This window comes from Narcine bancroftii, chromosome 1 (genome assembly GCF_036971445.1).
Source record: "Narcine bancroftii isolate sNarBan1 chromosome 1, sNarBan1.hap1, whole genome shotgun sequence".
In the NCBI taxonomy this organism is placed as follows: Eukaryota; Metazoa; Chordata; class Chondrichthyes; order Torpediniformes; family Narcinidae; genus Narcine; species Narcine bancroftii.
The window spans coordinates 285,739,400-285,759,192 of NC_091469.1; the positions used below are offsets into that span (position 1 = coordinate 285,739,400).

General features: G+C 39.3%; 1 protein-coding gene across 7 annotated transcripts in view; it reads right to left on the bottom strand.

Moving 5' to 3' along the window:
• LOC138745420 (T-complex protein 11-like protein 1) overlaps nucleotides 1–19,793 on the bottom strand; it is a 100,960-nt gene that overhangs the window by 28,075 nt on the left and 53,092 nt on the right. For 3 of the 7 annotated variants that reach the window (XR_011346259.1, XR_011346257.1, XR_011346261.1), the window contains exons 6-10: nucleotides 14,055–14,191; nucleotides 12,457–12,644; nucleotides 8,862–9,043; nucleotides 7,311–7,483; nucleotides 5,584–6,208 (exon numbers count right to left, since the gene is read on the bottom strand). Coding sequence is in view for 2 of the 7 variants with exons in the window: in XM_069902425.1 (XP_069758526.1) it covers nucleotides 5,973–6,208; nucleotides 7,311–7,483; nucleotides 8,862–9,043; nucleotides 12,457–12,644; nucleotides 14,055–14,191 (916 nt within the window). In the remaining 5 variants the exon portion in view is untranslated. Of the gene's footprint in view, nucleotides 1–918; nucleotides 6,209–7,310; nucleotides 7,484–8,861; nucleotides 9,044–12,456; nucleotides 12,645–14,054; nucleotides 14,192–19,793 lie in introns of those variants that run through there. The other 4 variants (XM_069902425.1, XM_069902452.1, XR_011346264.1 and 1 more) reach the window with 3 other exon arrangements.

Sequence of the window (19,793 nt, forward strand, 5' to 3'; positions counted from 1 at the left end):
TGCTTTATCTGTCGTGGAAACCAAGAATTCATGATGAACATGCTTGTCATTTGTCAGAAGCCCACAGCCAGAGCTGCAGTTTTGTAACTATGAAAGAAGATTCAATAGCAATTGTTTTTTTTTTGAAAAAAAACAGCACCGGGGAAGGAGGATTGGAATTGATTGGTATCTCAGAGCTATACTTTTGAGGTTTTGGTTTCTTAAATATAAATGAGAAAAAAATCCTAATGAAACAAGATTCTGTGATTGTAAAAATCCAAACGCTGGAGGAACTCAGTGTCCATGAGGACCATCCTTTTGGGCCTAAGGCCTTCCTTGAGGTAGGTTGAATTGAGTACTAACACTGAATTCTTGTGATAAGAATCAATGGTGCAGCTTATGTATGAATAATATTGTTTCTCTATAAACACCACTGTTGCCACTTAATGTACCTTAATTAGACCCGGGTTTACCCTTTTGCCTTTCAGGTTTGCCTTTATTGTTTAAGCACTAAACATGATCACTACAGTACACTGCAAAATTTTGGAATCATGCAATTGAAAAAAAAATGCACCATTCTCAAGTTTCACAAAATAAGTTATTAATATTTACACCAGTAAAGTACAACTCGCAGTCAGTACAATACATACCATTTCCAAAGCCACCCCGGAAAGGACACACGAAGAAAGTATAATGCCCAGCGAGCATGCTAGAGCAGTCAACAGTGGGCAACCAATGTGGACCTGATAGCCACTGTGAAAGAATGCTTTCAAGACTATTATCCATTCAATGCAATGTTTTTACTGTGCATGAAAGCAAATTCAAGCCATATCATCATTTTTAAACAGTGGTCCCAATTCCATTAAAAATTTTGCTTCCACTGTGTTATGGTAATCGGCTGCTTGTATATTCTAATAAATCAACAACAAAAAGTTTGGCTCCATCAGATTTTTTTTTTAATAGTATGCATACTGAACCACAACAAGAGAAAGATTAAAATCATCTCCATGGACCCAAGTTGAGTCAAAGGGTGAGGAGCCTTCAGCTACGAGAGTCACTGGTTATCCACAAGTGATATTATTTAATTATAAGGGTCAATTTATTTATTTTATTGCTATCTGCTTAGTTATTTATTTTAAGGGGTTGATTTTGAAAATCGGGTGGGGGCCCAGTTCACGTGTGTGTGATGGTCAGGCAGTAGAATTTAAAAAGGGAAGGATAGCTTACCTTGCTGGTCACTTAGTGAGGAAGCTTCATCCAGATGAGTGATGACTGCTGGTCATTGATTATTGTGGGAAGGATTAATGGGTTAATTCAGAAAATTAGCAGGAACCAATAAAAAGGAGGGCTTGCTAAAGGAGCAGTCCAGTGAAGGAGTGGGACTTCAAGGCTTTGGCAAGCTGAGGAAGAGTTCCCAGTAAGGTTTTGTAAGTTTTTTTAAAATCTAAGTTACTCTAAATTGAAGAGCAGGTGAGGCAGTTAGGGCAGTTGAGTGCTCCAATTGCAGGATGTGGGAGGTCAAGGACAGCACAGATGTTCCTGATGACTACACCTGCAAAAGGTGCATCCAGTTGCAACTCTTGGAAGACCGGGTTATGGAATTGGAGTTGCAGCTGGATGAACAGTGGATCACAAGGGAGGCAGAGGCAGTGATAGATAGGGATTATAGGGAGGCAGTCACCCCAACAGTCAGGGAAGTGGGTGACTGAGGAAAGGGAAAGGGGGAGGGGACACAAGCAGTGCAGAGAACCCCTGTGGCTGTTCCCCTCAACAATACTGCTTTGGATACAGTTGGGGATGATCTACAGGGGATAAGTCATGGAGGTCAGGTCTCTGGCACAGGGACTGGACCTTGGCTCAGAAGGGAAGGGATGGAAAAGAATAGGGTTCTTGTAGTTGGAGACTCACTGGTTAGGGGAGCAGATAGGAGGTTTGTTGAACAAGATGGGGGATTCCAGTTGGTATGTTGCCTCCCAGGTGCCAGGGTCAGGGTTGATCGAGTACACAGCATTCTGGAGGGGGAGGGCAAGCAGCCAGAAGTCATGGTCCACATGGGGACAAATTACATAGAAGTGGGGATGAGGTCCTGAAAAGGGATTACATAGAGTTAGAGAAGAAGTTGAAAAGCAGGACCTCAAGGGTGGTAATCTTGGGATTTCTGCCTGTGCCACACGCTAGTAAGGGTAGAAATGGGAAGTTGTGGAGGATGAATGTGTGGCTCAGGATCTGGGGTGGGGGCAGGGGGTTAGATTTCTGGATTATTGGGATCTCTTCTGGGGCAAATCTGACCTGTACAAAAGGGGTGGGCTGCACTTGAACTGGAGGGGGACCTGATCCTGGCAGGCAGGTTTGCTCGAGCTGTTGGGGTTTAAACTAGTTTGGCGGGGGGTGGGAATCAGAATGAGAGAAAGAAGGAAGAACACCTAGACTAGAAGGAATGGAGGGAACAGAACAAAAATATAAATGAAGAAGGGAAGAGGTAAAGGTAGTTGGTAACAAAAGGAGTACATATGGAGGACAGTCTCTTAAGTGCACATATTTTAATGCAAGGAGCATTGTAAATGAGGATGAGCTTAAGGCATGGATGGCCACGTGGAAATACGATATTGTGGCCATCAGTAAAACTTGGTTGCAGGAAGGGTATGTTTGGCAATTAAATATTCCAGGGTTCTGTTGTTTTTGGCATGATGGGGAGGGAGGGGGGTTAAAAGGTGGAGGATAGAAGATTACAGCAGTGCTGTGGCAGGATGGTTTGGTGGGATCGTCCAGTGAGGCCATTTGGGTAGAATTGAGGAATGGCAGAGGCATGAATACATTAATGGAAGTGTATTATAGACCACCAAATGGGCTGAGGGAATTAGAGGAGCAAATTTGGAAGGAGATTGCGTATATGTGTAATAAACACAATGTGCTAGTTGTTGGAGATTTCAACTTTCCAAACATTAACTGGGACACCCATACAGTAAGAGGGCTTGTTGGGGTAGAGTTTAAGTGTGTTCAGGAAAGTTTTCTTAATCAATATGTAGAAGAATCAACTCTAGAGGGGGCTGTATTGGATCTCCTATTAGGGAATAAGATAGGTCAGGTGACAGGTTTATGTTGGGGATAGTAATGGAAAAGAATAGAGGTGGGCCAAAGGTTGAGATTCTTGATTGGAAGAAAGCAAATTTCAAGGGGATGGAAGATTTGGAGGGTGTGGATTTGGATAAGATATTTTCAGGGAAGAATGTAGTTGATAAATGGAGGATATTCAAAGGAAGTTCTGAGAGTGCAGAGTTGGTATGTGCCTGTGAGGATTAAAGGAAAGGTTAAAAACTGTAGGGAGCCTTGGTTTTCAAAGGGTTTTGGGAACTTGGTTCAGAGGAAGAGGGATGTGAACAACAGGTATAAACAGCAGGGAATGGATGAACTACTTGAGGAATATAAGGAGTATTTAAAAATAAAAATCTTAAAGAAATTAGATAGTCTAAAAGGAGATATGAAGCTGCTTTGGTAGGAAAAGTAAAAATAAATCCAAAGGGTTTCTATAGGTACATTAAAAGTAAAAGAATAGTGAGAGATAAAATTGGGCCCCTTGAAGATGAGATGGGTGAAATTTTAAACAATTTTTTTCTTCAGTATTCACTAAGGAAAATATTAAGCCAGTTGAAGTGAAGAAATATGGTAGGGAGCTCATGGATAGGATAAGGATTAATGAGGCAGTAATGTTGGCTATATTGAAAAAGATCAGGTGGATAAATCTCTCCAGGTCCCAACAAAATATTCCTTAGGACCCTGAAGGAGGTTAGTGAACAAATAGTGGGGGAGTTAACAGAAATATTTGAAATGTCACTGGCCATGGAGTAAGTACTGGAGGGTGGTTCATGTTGTTCCACTGTTCAAAAAAGGATCCAGAAGTAAACCTGGTAATTATAGGCCTGTAATTTTGATGTCAGTGGTGGGTAAATTAATAGAAAGTGTTCTTAAAGATGGTATATACAACTATTTGGAAAGACAAAGCTTGATTCAGAGTGGTCAGCATGGTTTTGTACGTGGTAGATCGTGTCCAACAAATCTTGAGTTTTTCGAGGAGGTTACTAAAAAGGTTGATGAGGGGGAAGGGGGTGCATGTTGTCCATTTAGACTTTAGTAAGGCTTTTGATAAGGTTCCCATAAGAGGTTAGTAAGGAAGGTGGAAGCATTAGTTGTTAATGAAGTAGTGAAATGGATTAAGCAATGGTTGGATGGGAGATGCCAGAGAGTAGTAGTGGAAAATTGTTAGTCGGTGATTAGTGGAGTGCCTTGGGGGTTGGTACTGGGTCCACTGCTGTTTGTCATATATTAATGGCAAATTGGATTAGTAAATTTGTAGATGATACAAAGATTGGCAGTGTTGTGGACAGTGAGGAAGATCATCAAAGCTTACAGGGTGATATAGGACAGTTAAAAGAATGGGTTGAAAGATGGCAGATGGAATTTAATACTGATAAATGTGAGGTTGGACATATACATTAAACGATAGACAATTGAGTGCAGTGCAACAAAGGGATTTTGGAAGTCATGGTACATAATTCTCTGAAAGTTGAATCACGTGGATAGGGTGGTGAAGAAGGCATTTATTATGTTGGCTTCATAAATCAGAGTATTGAACACAGGAGTTGGAATGTCACATTGAAATTGTATAAGGCATTGGTGAGCCAAATTTGGAATATTGTGTGTAGTTTTGGTCTCCTAGCTACAGGAAGGATATAAACAGAATAGAAAGAGTGCAGAGGAGATTTACGATAATGTTGCTGGGGGTTTCAGGGATAGGTTGAGCAGGCTGGGACTTTATTCCCTGGAGCGTAGAAGGTTGAGGGGTGATTTGGTAGAGATATTCAAAATTATAAGAGGGACAGACAAAGTCAATGTGGACAGGCTTTTTCCACTGAGAGTGGGGGAGATTTAAACAAGGGCATGGATTGAGATTGAAAGGGAAAAAGTTTAAGGGAAGCATGAGGAGGAATTCTTCACACAGAGGGTGGTGGGGATGTGGAATGAACTTCCAGCAGTGGTGGTAGAAGTAAGATCGATGTTAATATTCAAGAAAACATTAGTTAGGAATTTGGACAAGAGGGGTGGAGGGTTATGGGCCAAATGATGTTCGGCATGGACTAGTAGGGCTAAATTGGCCTGTTTCTGTGCTGTAAATGGTTATTATGGAATATCCATCCACACCGCAGACAATGATAAGTGTGGTGTAAGTAGTCTCTCAGTGTTCACACAAAGAACAATTTTGTTTTAAGGTTGTCTAGTCTGAAGCAGTTGCAAACCTAGTTATTTATAAGTCTCTTTTGATCTGAACCAAGAGCCAATATCAGGATTGGAACAGGTTTGAAGACATCAAGCAATAAAAGCAAAGACATTCTTTATCCTGGAGGCAGGTTTTCTGCTGATTACATCAAAAAGGGTGCATCTCTTCTCAGGCCTACAAGTGCTCAGAGATGCTCCCTTCACCCAAGACACCAGCATTGGCCCTAGAATTGCACTGGGTCTCTTGCACTGCTAGGTATGCTCTGGGACATCATCTGTTGATCTAACCCAGCTAGCGCCATTAGCCACTCCTATTCATTAATTGGTACTTACTGAAATTCTGTTCATGGTGATTAGCTGTGTGGAAGGAAGCCTGTTGAAAGAGGATCTAATAACTTTGAGTTATATTCTGCCTCTGATGTCCTGAATAATCTTAAAGAGCTTCACTTTAATCTGAATTTTTAGGATGAGGGAGAGAGGGGGAAATAACAGAGAAGATCATTTTTGTGAAGAATCACTCAAACAACTTGGAGCTTAACTTCAAAACACACCTTTCATATTGTTCAAATAGCCTCACCCCTGCCTGAGGTTTTCCCGCTGCTTCAGATCATCTCATTTCTTCACAATGAGAATGAGATCAACTTGATTTCTCCAAAAATGTGTGGAGAGGCAAACAAATGAAAAGAGCATTGATCAGTCGTGTGATGCTTTAAATAAAATGATCATTGTTCCTTCTCACTTGCCCCTGGGAGTTTTGGCTCATTCCTTCGAAGCACTTTTGCCAAGATAGTGTCATAATAAAGACTGAAGACCAGCTTGTTGTAGTTTACAAGATGAAGAAATTTGACAGTTATCTCTTCCAACTCTCTTCTGATGGGACCAAGTCCCCCAGGTACTGCGACTGATTTTGGATTAGATGACATGAGATGCATCTTCATAAAAGTTTGGATCCGTAAATCTGGCAAAAGAAATAACTAATAGAGTAGAATATTTAAAAAGACACTGAGTAAACCCTTTAGAAAAGGGCTTTTAATCAAACTGGAGCAACCAGGGATTCAAGGTTCTAAATAACTAAATGAAGACTAAAAAGGATGCAAAATCAAATTCAGAATTAATGAACTGATTTAATACAAAGTGGTAATATAACATCAAATAGGGAAAATAAGAGTTCTCTCCTAACCAAACCACTGCCTTCCTGACAAGTGAGGAAATAAGTGTCCACAATAGGTCACTTCCTTAAGTGAACTCCAAGGAACTTGGAACCTCTTCCACTCTCTCCACTACCGAGCTATTAATGTGCAGTGAAGGGTGGTCATTTCTGGTCCTCCTGAAGTCCCCTTCATCATTAATGCTGAAGAAGCCAAATACTATAGTCATCTGCAAACTTAAATGACTGTTGGAGCTGGATCTAGCGATGCAGTCATGGGCCAGTAACGTGAACAGGAACAGGATGAGCACGCAACCTTGAGGTGCACCAGTGCTCAGTGACGGTGCTCAATATTCTACTGACCTGGACAGACTGTGGTCTTTCTGTAAGAAATTCCAGAATCCAATTACAGAGAGGGGTGTAGAGGCCCAGAGAGGACAGCTTCACCAATAAGCCCGTGTTATGACTGTATTAAATGTCGAGCTGAAGTCAATGAGGCATTGTATAAGGCTTCGTTCTCCGAGTGGGTCAGGATAGAGAGGACGGACAATGCTATAGCATCATCAGTGGAACAGTTCCATTAAATTCCATTTTCAATTCCTTCAACCATTTCCCTATGATCAATTTGACTTAGATCCTGTTGTAAACTTTGACAATCTTCCTCACAGTCCACCATACCACCAATGTTGGTGTCATCTGCGTAACCTCTTAACACTAGAGCCATCACAGATCCCTGTGGCACATTGCTGGTCACAGGACTCCAATCAGGGAAATAACCCTCCACTACTACTCATCTCCAGAAGACAGTGCAGGCCAATCTGCAAGCATTCCTAAACACTGACTGGCCTGGACTAAATAATGTACAAGTTACAACTACAAAGCACCAACTGCATTACAATATATATATTCTTACCTATTAATTTCCGAACAGAGTTATCCTGACTAAATGTAGCCTGGATTTGTCCTTTCAATACCATTTCCTCTTCAGGAGGTAGTCGTGGGAAACCATGTTGTGATAAGCAGTTATTTACTTCCACACAGATCTGCTCACTCACACTGGTCATGGCCTCAGCAAGGTGAAAGGAACTGGAATTGCAGGAAACATTTTCAACATAAAATTGTTCATTTTCTTTCCATTTTTTGCATGAAAATAAACAGGAAGCAATGAAAGAAACAAGAATTATTCAGAGAGCATCCTCATTACGAGTTAGATTCTGCTGTGTCAACCGATTATAACTTGTGCATCTAATCAGGATAAATTTAGTTCAGAATATTAAGTATTGTTAGAAATAACTTGAACAGCCATGAGGAGGAGAGGAGCAGAGAGGAAGGATGCAAGAGAAGGTGAAGAAGAAGGCCGAGGAAGTGAAAGGGTTGACAGTCAGAGGGAGTGAGGGAGAAGAGGGAGACAGGCAGAGACAAAGTATGAGACACCTTTAAAACAAATAAAAAGGGTGAAGAAGAAAGTCAATGTAGGAGAGAAAGAACATAAAATGGAAAGGGCCGGGCCTTTACAATGATGGACTGGTTGTCATTTTCACAGAAAGCCCAAAATTTCCATCAACACGAGGTCAATCATAAAATTTTAATCAGTGATCAAGCAGCATTTTGAAACTGAAACTATTAAGAATATGGGAAATGGAAGATATCTGTGGTGTTAAGCCATGGGCCAGCAGTGAGTGCACTGAATGGTAGAGATGGGCTGCTGTTCCATATCCCAAATAAAAACACAGTATTACACCCAGTATTAATCCTGGAGTTACTGAATTTAACAAAAAATGCAGAGATTGGGTTCCAATGAAATGTTTTTATTGGCATGAAACATAAATTATGTTTTCTCTCTACAGATGCTGCTTGACCCACTGAGAATTGGTCAGAAAATGGTTTTAATTCAGATTTACAGCATCTGCATTTTTAAAAATTGTGACGGTGTGGAAGTAAGTGCTAAGAGGTACAGAATAAAAGAAGACAAACTTGTAGCTAACTTTTTTTTAAAAAGAGGGCAGGGAAAAATATGAACATGAATAATTGGAATCAAGTTTGCATTATAGTTCAAGGAAGGTTCATACAGTGGCTAAAGGAAAGAAGAATAAAGAGATAAATAAAAACAGGATGCCATTCATCCCCTCATCCTATTCTATCATGGCTAACCACAGTGGCAATCTTGTTCACTAATCCCATGTCCTTTTATTTACTTAAGCATCAATCCACAGTGAACCTTCAGTGTGCTTGCTTCCTCCATGACTAGTATGCACTGAAAGAGGAAGTCCGTCTGGATGGGTTATTGTACAACCCAGGAATAAATACCAACAGACCCAATAGACTAATCAGATGGTTTCACATAATGTCCCAGTGAAACTCTGAAAGTCATGTTTAGATATCTTGATAAAACCTTCTGGATGGTAAAAATCTGTCTCATTGCAGCAACAAATGAACATGCTAAAGCACATGATAAATCACTTACTGAGAATGCATGCCTGTCAACAGGACTTTAATAATCCCCTTCAGTTTGTCCAGAAAGCCTGAGAGTCCCGAAATGGCAGCGCCAGTCATGTTGTATATTACCAGCAGCACAGCTGCAGCAATAGTCAGCTGATTCAGCTCCTGCTGCATCTCTTCAAAACGGGATTGGTCCATCAGCACCGTCTAGTAAAAGGAACAAGACAGCAAATCACCCAACCAAAACGAATTTCTCCTGCATGTAATTCAAGGAACTACTCTTTTCGTTTACAGTTCTCTACTATTGTCACATTTGTACTGGGTTTACTCTGTGCCCATTCTTGGTCGAGGAAATGGAGCAAGATACCCAATCCTAAACTGCTGTCAACGTTATTTGACCTGATCACTAATCGTGCATTTAAAAGTGGGGGAAAGATTTGGAATTGACTATGTGCTGCACGAGTCCTTAAGTGCATTATTGCCAATTAATTAACAATACTAGTTCAGGTTTCAGATTTATTTTCAGAGTGCATACAAGACATCACATACAACCCTGAGATTTTTTTTCCTGTGGGCCAGGCAGAATTACCACTTAATGGTAGTGCAAAAAAAAAACTGTCCACCATCGAAACAGACTGCAATTCAGAGAGAATTAAAAAAATCAATAAAGTGCACAAGTAAGAGCCTTAAATGAGTCCCTGATTGAGTTTGTCATTGAAGAGTCTGATGGTGAAGGGGTAGCAACTCTTCCTGAACCTAGTGGTGCGAGTCTTGTGTCATCTATACCTCTGTCCTGATGGCAGCAGCGAGAACAAAGCATGCTGGGTAGTGTGGATCCTTGATGATTGCATTCCCTGTAAATGATCTCAATGGTGGGGAGGGTTTTGCCTGTGATATCCAGGGCTGTGTCCACTACCTTTTGGAGAGCTTTACACAGGGATATTAGTGTCCCCATACCAGACCGTGATACAGCCAGTCAGCACACTTTCCACCACACATCTGTGGAACGAGCTGCTAGCTGAGGTGGTGAATGCAGGCCCAATTTTAACATTTAAGAAGAATTTGGACAGGTACATGGATGGGAGAGGTATGGGGAGCTATGGACTGGGTGCAGGTCAGTGAGACTAGGTAAAAAAATGGTTTGGCAAAGACTAGAAAGGCCGAAGGGGCCTTTTCTGCGCTGTAGCGTTCAATGGTTCTAAATTTGCCAGGGTTTCTGGTGTCATTCCAAAGCTCCGCAAACTCCTGAGGAAGTAGAGCCTCTGACATACTTTCTTCACGATGCCATTAGTGTGTTGGCGTTCCCTTCCTGAAGTCAACAATCAGCTCCTTAGTTTTGGTGACATTGATGCAAGGTTGTTGTTGGTGCACCATTCAGCCAAGTTTTCAATCTCTCTCCTGTATGCAGACTCATCCCCTTTCTTTATACAACCAACTACAGTGGTATCGTCGGCAAATTTGTAGATGGTGTTGTCGTACTGAGCTACACAGTTGTAGGGTTAAAATGGATGGAGCAGGGGGCTAAGAACGCAGCCCTGTGATGCTCCAATACTCATGGAGATTGTGGAGGAGATGTTCTTACCAATCCTCACTGATTGGGGTCTGGAGTTGAGGAAATTCATGATCCAATTACATAGTGGGGATTTGAGTCCCAGGACTTGGAGTTTGCTGATCAGTTTTAAGGGGATGATGGTGTTAAATGCTGAATTGTACTTGATAAAGAGAATCCTGATGTATACATCTTTACTGTCCAGTTGTTCCAGGGCTTTGTATAGAGCCAGTGAGATGGCATCCACTGTAGATCTGTTACTACGATAGGCGAATTGAAACGTATCTGTCACCATTCAGACAGGAGCTGATAGGCTTCATCACCAGCCTTTCAAAACACTTCATCACTGTTGGTGTAAGTGCTACTGGTCAACAGTCATTAAGGCAGGTTACTGCACTCTTCTTGGGCTCTGGTTTGATTGACATTTGTTTGAAACAGGTAGGTTACCACACCCTGCTGAAGAGAGATATGGAAAATGTATGTGAATACATTGGTAAGTTGGTCAGCACAGATTTTTTACTCAGCCAGGTAATCTGTCAGGGCCAGATGCTTTCCTCGGATTCACTCTCCTGAAGGCAGCGCGTACATCATCCTCTGATTCAGAGAGCATGGGATCATTAGGGTACGTGGAGCTGCAGAGGGGTGGTTCTTCGCTGTTACCATCGTCAAATCAGGTGTAGAAGGCATTGAGTTCCTCTGGGGGTGAAGCTTTGGCATCTGATACTTCACTGGATTTGGTTTTGTAGCAGTTTATTCCCTGCTACAGCTGTTGGAGGTCCCTTGCTGTTTTCATTTTCATCAGAATCTCCACTTTGTCCGGGTGATAGCTTTTCACAGGTCATACATGCTCCTTCTGTATTGACCTGAATCTCCAGATTTAAATGCCTGTGATAGTTACATCGCTGTGCAGTGTACCTGGCAGCAGTTTATGTAGAACAAATTAAAATACTAGACAAAAAAGGAAAGACAAAGGTATCTCATAGACTCAAGAGAATGTGGATGCTGGAGGGCCTCAAGAAGGCAGTCAACATCACAAAGGACCCTCATCGGCCAAGTTACAATCTCTTCTCGTTGCTACCTTCAGACATAAGGTACAGGAGTCTGAATGTCAGGTGTCATTCTGCCTTTTGTTTTCCATGGATGCTGCATGGCCTGCTGTGTTTTTCCAGCACTTTTGTGTCCTGTTCTAGATCCCAGCATCTGCAGATTTCCTGTTTACCTCCTTAACATGAAGAACTGCTGAGTTCAAGAGGTAGTTCCCCATCATCTTCTCAAGGCCAACTGGGATTGGCCCTAAATGCTACCCTACACAGCAGCACCCAGATTCCCCCCCCCAAAATAATTTCACTTCCTCCTTCAAAAATGCAATTATTTTACTTTCTATTCACAACCTGTGAAAACTTTCTAAGATGAAACCAGATAAAAGTGAGGAGAGATTTAGTGCTCTGTTTCCTAGGCAATAGAAAGACGCTATGTTTAAAGTACATTCTTTACTTCAACAAAATGGACAGTGTATCCCATTAACACAGCAAGGGTTTGGAGCACCACTTGATACGTTTCATAAACGTGTTTACTCCAAATAATGTACAAAATAATCTAATTTATTTTCCCTGGAATCAGCATTTATTATCATGTTGTATATGTAAACTACGCTCAACAATCTGACATTCCAGCACCAATCCAAAACCCAAACACTTGATTGCAGCATTCAGTGAAACAAAGCTAGATTTCACTCATAGGGAAAGTCTCGAACAAGCAGACAAATTTACAATTGGCAGGTCATTTAAAACTGAAGTACGTACAATTTTCTTTTCAAGCAGAAGGTGGAGAATCTCTGGAATTCTCTCCCCTGTCAGATAGTGGAAGTTAGATCATTAGAGGTATTTAAGGTAGATGGATCAGGAAATCGGAGAAATTAAGGAGAAATAATAGGGAAATTGAAACCAGTATCTATGAACCATGATCATACTTTGTGGACAGGGCCACAAAGGGCTTGATGGCCTAACCTTGTTCCTACTATATCTTGTCCATTGAACAATTAGTGCAGACAAGGTGAGGAAATGGTACTAACCTCTGGGAAGAGTCTTCTGGCATGGTCCCATTTCAGTAATTTAATATACGCATGGTTTAACACTAAGGTAGGGCATAATGCCGAAACATCTGTGGCACAAGCTGTGGCTCCATCAAGCACGGACATATCTGAGCCCAGGACTTCGCTTGCTGCCTCTTGCAACCATTCTGTAGACAGCTCCAGTGAACCTATGATTAAAACAAAGTCATTTTAAAAAGTACTAATGTTCTAAATATTTCAGATGAAGTTGCCTTAATGCAGAATCTTTCAATTTTAAGAAATTTTTGCATTAAGAGTGCAAAAGTTCAGTGTTGGAAAAGGCAGTGCAACAGGCCTATTGAAAGGGAGAAGGAAGAAAAACTCAAAGTTAATGGGTTTTCATCTGCATTAACTTTATAAATAGTCTGGTCATCATTATACTTCCAATAGAAACATAGAAATGCTGGAGGAACTCAGCTGGTCTCGCAGCATCCTTAGGAGGTAAAGATACATAACAGATGTTTCAGGCTTGAGCCTCTCTTCAAGGTATAAGCAAAAAGCAGACAGGTGTCTTAATAAAGATTGGGAGAGAAGGGGGGAGGAGTCCAGACCAAGAAACAAAAAATGTTAACTGGATATGATGAGGAAAAGTGAGAATTTATTTTGGCTCCATGAAAGGACACAGGGTAAAGGGGGGAGTGAGAGAGAACACAAGGAGAAAGGAGACAGGGAAGAAGAAGAAGAAGAAGTAGGGTGGGAGTTTAAATGGAAACCGGAGAAGTCAATGTGAGTGCCATCTGGTTCGAGGGTGCCCAGGTGAAGATGAGGTGCTGTTAATCCCAGCAGTATACTTCTGTTTATGCAAGTTGACTGCACGTTACTTGGTTGCACTTCAAATGTACTTTTTTGGCCTCATCATGCTGTGGGACATTCTGAGGTCATAAAAGATCCTTTATCAATGCAATTCCTTCCCAATCAGATGCTCTGCTTTACAAGTCAAGAATGAATAAAGCTTGGATGTGCTCCTTAATGTTGCAAAATCTGACTGTGGTTGAATATAAACAGTAAATTCCACTTCCTCAGAAGCCTTAGGAAATTTGGCATGTTCCAATAAAAGTATCCTATTTGTAGGCATTGCACTTCAGTACAGGAACTTGCTGCCCAAGGTTACAAGAAAGTGCAGTCAGTTGTAAACACAACTCAGGCCATCACACAAACCAAATTCTCCATCAACTCCATCTATACTTCCTGCTGTCTTGGGAAAGCAGCCAGTATTTTAGAGGACCTTTCCCATCCAGGTCATGCACAGTTCTCCCCTTTTCATTGGGCAGAAGACACTTGAAGACACGAACCTCTATATTCAAGAACAGTTTCTTTCCTCCTGTTATCATACATTTGAATGGACCTCTCCTTGGTAAAAGACGATGCCCCTGCAATGATTAGCTGTTCTTTCTCTATATTTGTCTTAAGTATGATAGTGACAGGAAAGAAGGTGTCATTGAATCTGGAGGTTCATGCTTTCCTGCAAATGCTATTTATACAAAATTATTTCATTTTAACAAATTAGGTTTTCGTTAACTACAAATGTCCAATATAATTGTGATTATGAAATAACTCACCGTGTTGCTTATCCAAGAATTTCTGGAAACACATCCGCTCAAAATCAACTGACTGCTTCATTAAGTGTGGTCGAATACTGCTAATGGCAAAATTCACCAAGTCCAGCTTCATTAAATCCAGCACCGCAAAAATCTCCCTGTCAAAAGAAAGGACACGTCTACTATGGGCCCCCCCTCAGACTCTGCTCAAAGTTTATGGGCCTCCTTCCCTGTGAAGCTGTCGAGTTTTCGTTTCTTCCGTACTTGCATGAGGTGAAAAGAAACAAAGCTTTTACTTAAATGTGCTGTGGCATCTAGAGGGGCTGTAAGCCCCGCACTTGAGAATGGGTGCTCTAGTATAACTCATGCTTTATTACTGCAAAAAGGTGGCTCCAATCTGAGTATAACAATAATGAGACCACGTTCAAATAGTCAAAAACCAAGGAACAAACCCACCATCATAATTGGAAGAGCCATAAACATGATTGTTTTTAAAGGAGGATATAACCATTTAAAAACATCTGTGCTGACTTTTTGTAAAAAGGTGTGATTGGATTGTTCTGTTTATATTCAGATTTCAGATATACTGTCAGAGTACATGACATCACATACAATACTGAGATTCTTTTTCCCATGAGCGTGACAGAATTACCACAGTGCAAAAAATAACTACACAGCATAAACATGTAAACCAAAAAAAACTGATAACGAATATAAATAAACCGATTGTGCAATACAGAGAGAATTTTAAAAATAATAATGTTCACAAGAGTCCTTAACTGAGTCCCTGATTGAGTTTGTTGTTGAGGAGTCTGATGTTGGAGGGGTAGCAGCTATTCCTGAACCTGGTGGTGCGAGTCTTGGTCACCTAGACAGCAGTGTTCCTATTTATGTACTCAGTAGTGGGGGAGGGTTTTGCCTGTGATGTCCTGGGCTGTGTCCACTACCTTTCAGAGGGATTTACACTCATGGGTATTGGTGTTCCCATACCAGACAGTGATTCAGCCGTCAGCACACTTTCCACCACACATCTGTAGAAATGTGCCAGGGTTTCTGATGTCTTACCAAACCTCCACAAACACCTGAGGAAGTAGAGGTGCTGACATGCTTTCTTCATGACGCGATTGGCGTGTTGTGTCCAGGAAAGATCGTCTGAGATAGAGATTCTCAAGAACTTAAATGTGCTCACCCTCCATCTCTGATTCCCCCCATGATCACTGGATTGTATATCTCTGGCTTTCCCTTCCTGAAGTTAGCAATCCTTAGTTTTGGTGATATTTATTGTAAGGTTGTTGTTGGTGCACCATTCAACCAAGTTTTCAATTTCCCTCCTGTATGCTGACTCAACACCTTTCTTTTTTTTAATTTTTTTATTTACACAATAAACCATATTGACCAAAATACATACAGACATTTTTCTCTTGAATATGTACAGTGTCATTTTCTCCCCCTTTTTCCCCCTCCCTTCCCTCCCTCCCTCTCCCCCCTTCCCATTTATTCAAAGTTCAATCTATAAGATACATTAAATCCGTTAAACAATGTTGTCACTTAATAAAATAAACAAGAAATTTTTATCTTTTACTTTTATATACTGAGTCAGTTCATTTTGTTGTCTCTTCCTTCCGTCATTTTAGGTGGTGGAGGTTCATGGTAGGATTTCTCTATTGTATTTCATGTATGGTTCCCATATTTGTTCGAATATTGTGATGTTATTTCTTAAATTATATGTTATTTTTTCTAATGGAATACATTTATTTATTTCTATGTACCATTGTTGTATTCTCAAGTTGTCTTCTAATTTCCAGGTTGACATAATACATTTTTTTGCTCCAGCTAGGGCTATCATAATAAATCTTTTCTGTGCTCCATCCAAATCGAGTCCAAATTCTTTATTTCTTATATTACTTAGAAGGAAGATCTCTGGGTTTTTTGGTATATTGCTTTTTGTGATTTTATTTAATATCTGGTTTAGATCTTCCCAAAATTTTTCCACTTTCTCACATGTCCAATTTGCATGTATTGTTGTTCCCTTTTCCTTTTTACAGCGAAAACATCTGTCTGATACTGTTGGATCCCATTTATTTAACTTTTGGGGTGTGATTTATAGCCTGTGTAACCAATTATATTGTATCATGCGAAACCTCGTGTTTATTGTATTTCTTATGGTTCCAGAGCATAGCTTTTCCCATGTTTCATTCTTTATCTTTATGTTTAGATCTTGTTCCCATTTTTGTTTAGGTTTACAGTTTGTTTCCTCGTTCTCCTTTTCTTGCAGTTTGATGTACATGTTTGTTATAATTTTTTAAATTATCATTGAGTCTGTAATCACATATTCAAAATTGCTTCCTTCTGGTAACCTCAAACTGTTTCCCAATTTGTTCTTCAACTAGGTTTTTAATTGGTGGTATGCAAACCTTGTATCGTGAGTTATATTATATTTGTCCTTCATTTGTTCAAAAGATAATAATTTATTTCCCAAAAAACAATTTTCTATTCTTTTGATCCCTTTTCTCTCCCATTCTCTGAAGGAAAGGTTATTTATTGTGAAAGGGATTAGTTGATTTTGTGTCAATATTAATTTTGGTAGTTGATAATTTGTTTTATTCCTTTCTACGTGAATCTTCCTCCAAATGTTGAGCAGATGGTGTAATACTGGTGAATTCCTACGTTGCACCAATTTTTGATCCCACTTATAGAGTATATGTTCAGGTATCTTCTCCCCTATTTTATCTAGCTCTAATCTGGTCCAATCTGGTTTTTCCCTTGTTTGATAAAAATCTGATAGGTATCTTAATTGTGCTGCTCTATAATAATTCTTAAAATTTGGTAGTTGTAAGCCTCCTTGTTTGTACCATTCTGTTAATTTATCTAGTGCTATCCTCAGTTTCCCCCCCTTTCTATAAGAATTTCCTTATTATTTTCTTTAGCTCCTTGAAGAATTTCTCTGTTAGGTGAATTGGTAATGATTGAAATAGGTATTGTATCCTTGGGAAGATGTTCATTTTAATACAGTTTATCCTTCCTATCAGTTTTAGTGGTAAGTCTTTCCAGTGCTCTAAGTCGTCTTGTAATTTTTTCATTAATGGCTGATAATTTAGTTTATATAGATGGGCGAGATTATTATTTAGTTGTATACCTAGGTATCAAATTGCTTGTGTTTGCCATCTAAATGGTGATTCTTCCTTAAACTTTGTGAAATTCGCATTATTCATTGGCATTGCCTCACTTTTATTTGCGTCAATCTTGTACCCCGATACTTCTCCATATTCCTTCAATTTCTTATGTAATTCTTTTATTGATATTTCTGGTTCTGTTAAGTATATTATAACGTCATCTGCACATAGACTGATTTTATATTCCTTCTCTTTTATTTTTATCCCTCGTATTTTATTTTCTGTTCTTATCAGTTCTGCTAGTGGTTCTATAGCTAATGCGAACAGTGAGGGAGATAGTGGACATCCCTGCCTTATTGATCTGCTTAATTTAAATTGGTTTGATATATATCCATTTACTGTCACTTTCGCCAATGGTCCCTCATATAATGCTTTAATCCAATTAATATATTTCTCTGGTAGGTTGAATTTTTGTAGTACTTTGAATAAATAATTCCATTCTACTCTATCAAAGCCTTTCTCTGCGTATAAAGTAATCGCTACTATTGGAGTTTTGTTTCCTTGTACTGCATGGATTAAGTTAATGAATTTACAGATATTGTCCGTTGTTCGTCTTTTTTTAATAAATCCAGTTTGGTCTAGTTTTACTATTTTTGGTACACAGTCGGTCAATCTGTTTCCTAATAGTTTAGCTATTATCTTATAATCTGTGTTGAGTAGAGATATTGGTCTATACGATGCTGGTGTTAGTGGATCTTTCCCTGTCTTTGGTATTACTGTAATTATTGCTGTTTTGCATGAATCTGGTATGTTTTGTGTTTTTTCAATCTGGTTGATTACTTCCAAGAGGGGAGGAATTAATAAGTCTTTAAATGTTTTATAGAATTCTATTGGGAGTCCATCCTCTCCCGGTGTTTTATTGTTCGGTAGTTTTTTTAATATCTCCTGCATTTCTTCTATTTCAAATGGTTTTATTAATTTATTTTGCTCCTCTGTTCGTAATTTCGGTAGTTCAATTTTAGTTAGAAATTCATCTATTTTGTCTTCTTACCCTTCGTTTTCAGTTTGATATAATTGTTCGTAGAATTCCCTGAAGTTTTCGTTGATCTCCGTTGGGTTATATGTAATTTGTTTGTCCTTTTTCCTTGATGCCAATACCGTTCTTTTAGTTTGTTCTGTCTTAAGCTGCCACACTAGTATTTTGTGCATTTTATTCTCCTAGCTCATAATATTTCTGTTTTGTCTTCATTATGTTCTTCTCCACCTTATATGTTTGTAGTGTTTCATATTTTATTTTCTTGTCTGTCAATTCTCTTCTTTTAGTTGTATCTTCCTTTATTGCTAATTCTTTTTCTGTTTTTGTTATTTCCCTTTCCAACTGTTCTATTTCTCGATTGTAGTCCTTCTTCATCTTAGTTACATAACTTATTATCTGTCCTCTGATGAATGCTTTCATTGCGTCCCATAGCATAAATTTATTTTTCACTGATTCTGTATTTATTTCAAAGTACATTTTAATTTGTCGCTCAATGAATTCTCTAAAATCCTGTCTTTTAAGTAGCATGGAGTTTAATCTCCATCTATACATTCTTGGTGGGATGTCCTCTAGCTCTATTGCCAATAACAGGGGTGAGTGATCTGGTAACAATCTAGCTTTATATTCTGTTTTCCTAACTCTCCCTTGAATGTGGGTTGATAACAGGAATAGGTCTATCCTTGAGTATGTTTTATGTCTTCTCGAATAATATGAATATTCCTTTTCCTTTGGGTGTTGTTTCCTCCATATATCCAAAAGTTGCATTTCCTGCATCGATTTAATTATAAATTTGATTACTTTGTTCTTGCTGTTAGTCTTTTTTCCAGTTTTATCCATGTTTGAGTCCAAATTAAGGTTAAAATCCCCTCCTATTAGTATATTCCCTTGTGTATCTGCTATCTTCAAAAACATATCTTGCATAAATTTTTGATCTTCATTAGGTGCATATATATTGAGTAAATTCCAAAATTCTGAATATATCTGACATTTTATCATTACATACCTCCCTGCTGAATCTATTATTTCCTCTTCTATTTTGATTGGTACATTTTTATTGATGAACATAGCTACTCCTCTGGCTTTTGAATTATATGATGCTGCTGTTACATGTCCTATCCAATCTCTCTTTAATTTCTTGTGTTCCATTTCAGTTAAATGTGTTTCTTGCACGAACGCTATATCAATTTTTTCTTTCTTCAGTAAATTTAACAGCTTCTTCCTTTTGATTTGGTTATGTATTCCGTTAATATTTAAAGTCATATAGTTCAACATGGCCATTTCATACTTTGTTTATCTTTCCTTTCCGTTTCCACATCACCACCTTCCCTTCTTATCCATTTCTGTTTTCTTTTTTTAAACACATTGTAAGACAACATTTCTAAAACATAAAATATTTCCACTATTCCCATATCTAAAATTCCTTTAACCCCAATAGTCCCTCCCCTCTCTGAGTTGCCCTTTGTCCCTTGTCGGGCAACCACATCTCCCCTCTTCATTTGGATTTGCGAACCCACTCGCAAGCGTCAACTGATTTCGCAGTGACTGTTATTCTTCCCCACCCAGCCCCCCAGAAAAGATTTTAATCTTCATATATAACAAAGCTCACTCTCT